This window comes from Carlito syrichta, unplaced genomic scaffold, assembly GCF_000164805.1.
Source record: "Carlito syrichta isolate Samal-C Ts95f unplaced genomic scaffold, Tarsius_syrichta-2.0.1 Scaffold117971, whole genome shotgun sequence".
NCBI lineage: Eukaryota > Metazoa > Chordata > Mammalia > Primates > Tarsiidae > Carlito > Carlito syrichta.
This window is the reverse complement of record NW_007062067.1, coordinates 39,282-39,673: the sequence shown is the minus strand read 5'-3', so window position 1 is coordinate 39,673 and position 392 is coordinate 39,282. Positions and strand designations below refer to the sequence as shown.

Genomic DNA, 392 nt, shown 5'->3' with positions numbered 1-392 from the left:
TGGGGCAACCAAGTCAGAGATGGGGTCCCTGGGCGGCTTCAGGGGGTCCTCGTGTGTGACAAGGCCCGGGGCGAGTTTGGGATTGCCCAGGTGGAACAGAAAGGATCCCCTGACATCGTCTGGTGAAGTCAGAGAGGGTCCTGGGAGCCTCTGATGTCCGGAGCCAGCCGGCAGGACGGGTGCCACCTCTGGGGTCTCATGGGCAGCGTGGGGGAGCTCCGGTGCCGTCCAAGGCGAGGGGCCCGATCCCCGGCGGTGGGAACCAGCCCCGGACTCGGGCCCACACCCCCGCAGGTGCTGCTGGCCCTGTCTGCGCACGTGGGCGCGCTGGAGGCCGAGAAGCAGCGGCTGCGCGCCCAGGCCCGGCGGCTGGCCCAGGAGAACGCTTGGCT

The 392-nt window shown here is 70.2% G+C and overlaps 1 protein-coding gene across 1 annotated transcript in view; it reads left to right on the top strand.

The window, feature by feature from the left end:
* Positions 1-198: 198 nt before the first annotated feature.
* The window catches only part of KLC3 (kinesin light chain 3), a 4,634-nt gene continuing 4,440 nt past the window's right edge, over positions 199-392 (top strand). The window contains exon 1 of the mRNA XM_008047847.2: positions 199-384. Within this exon, the coding sequence (XP_008046038.2) occupies positions 199-384 (186 nt within the window). The remainder of the gene's footprint in view (positions 385-392) is intronic.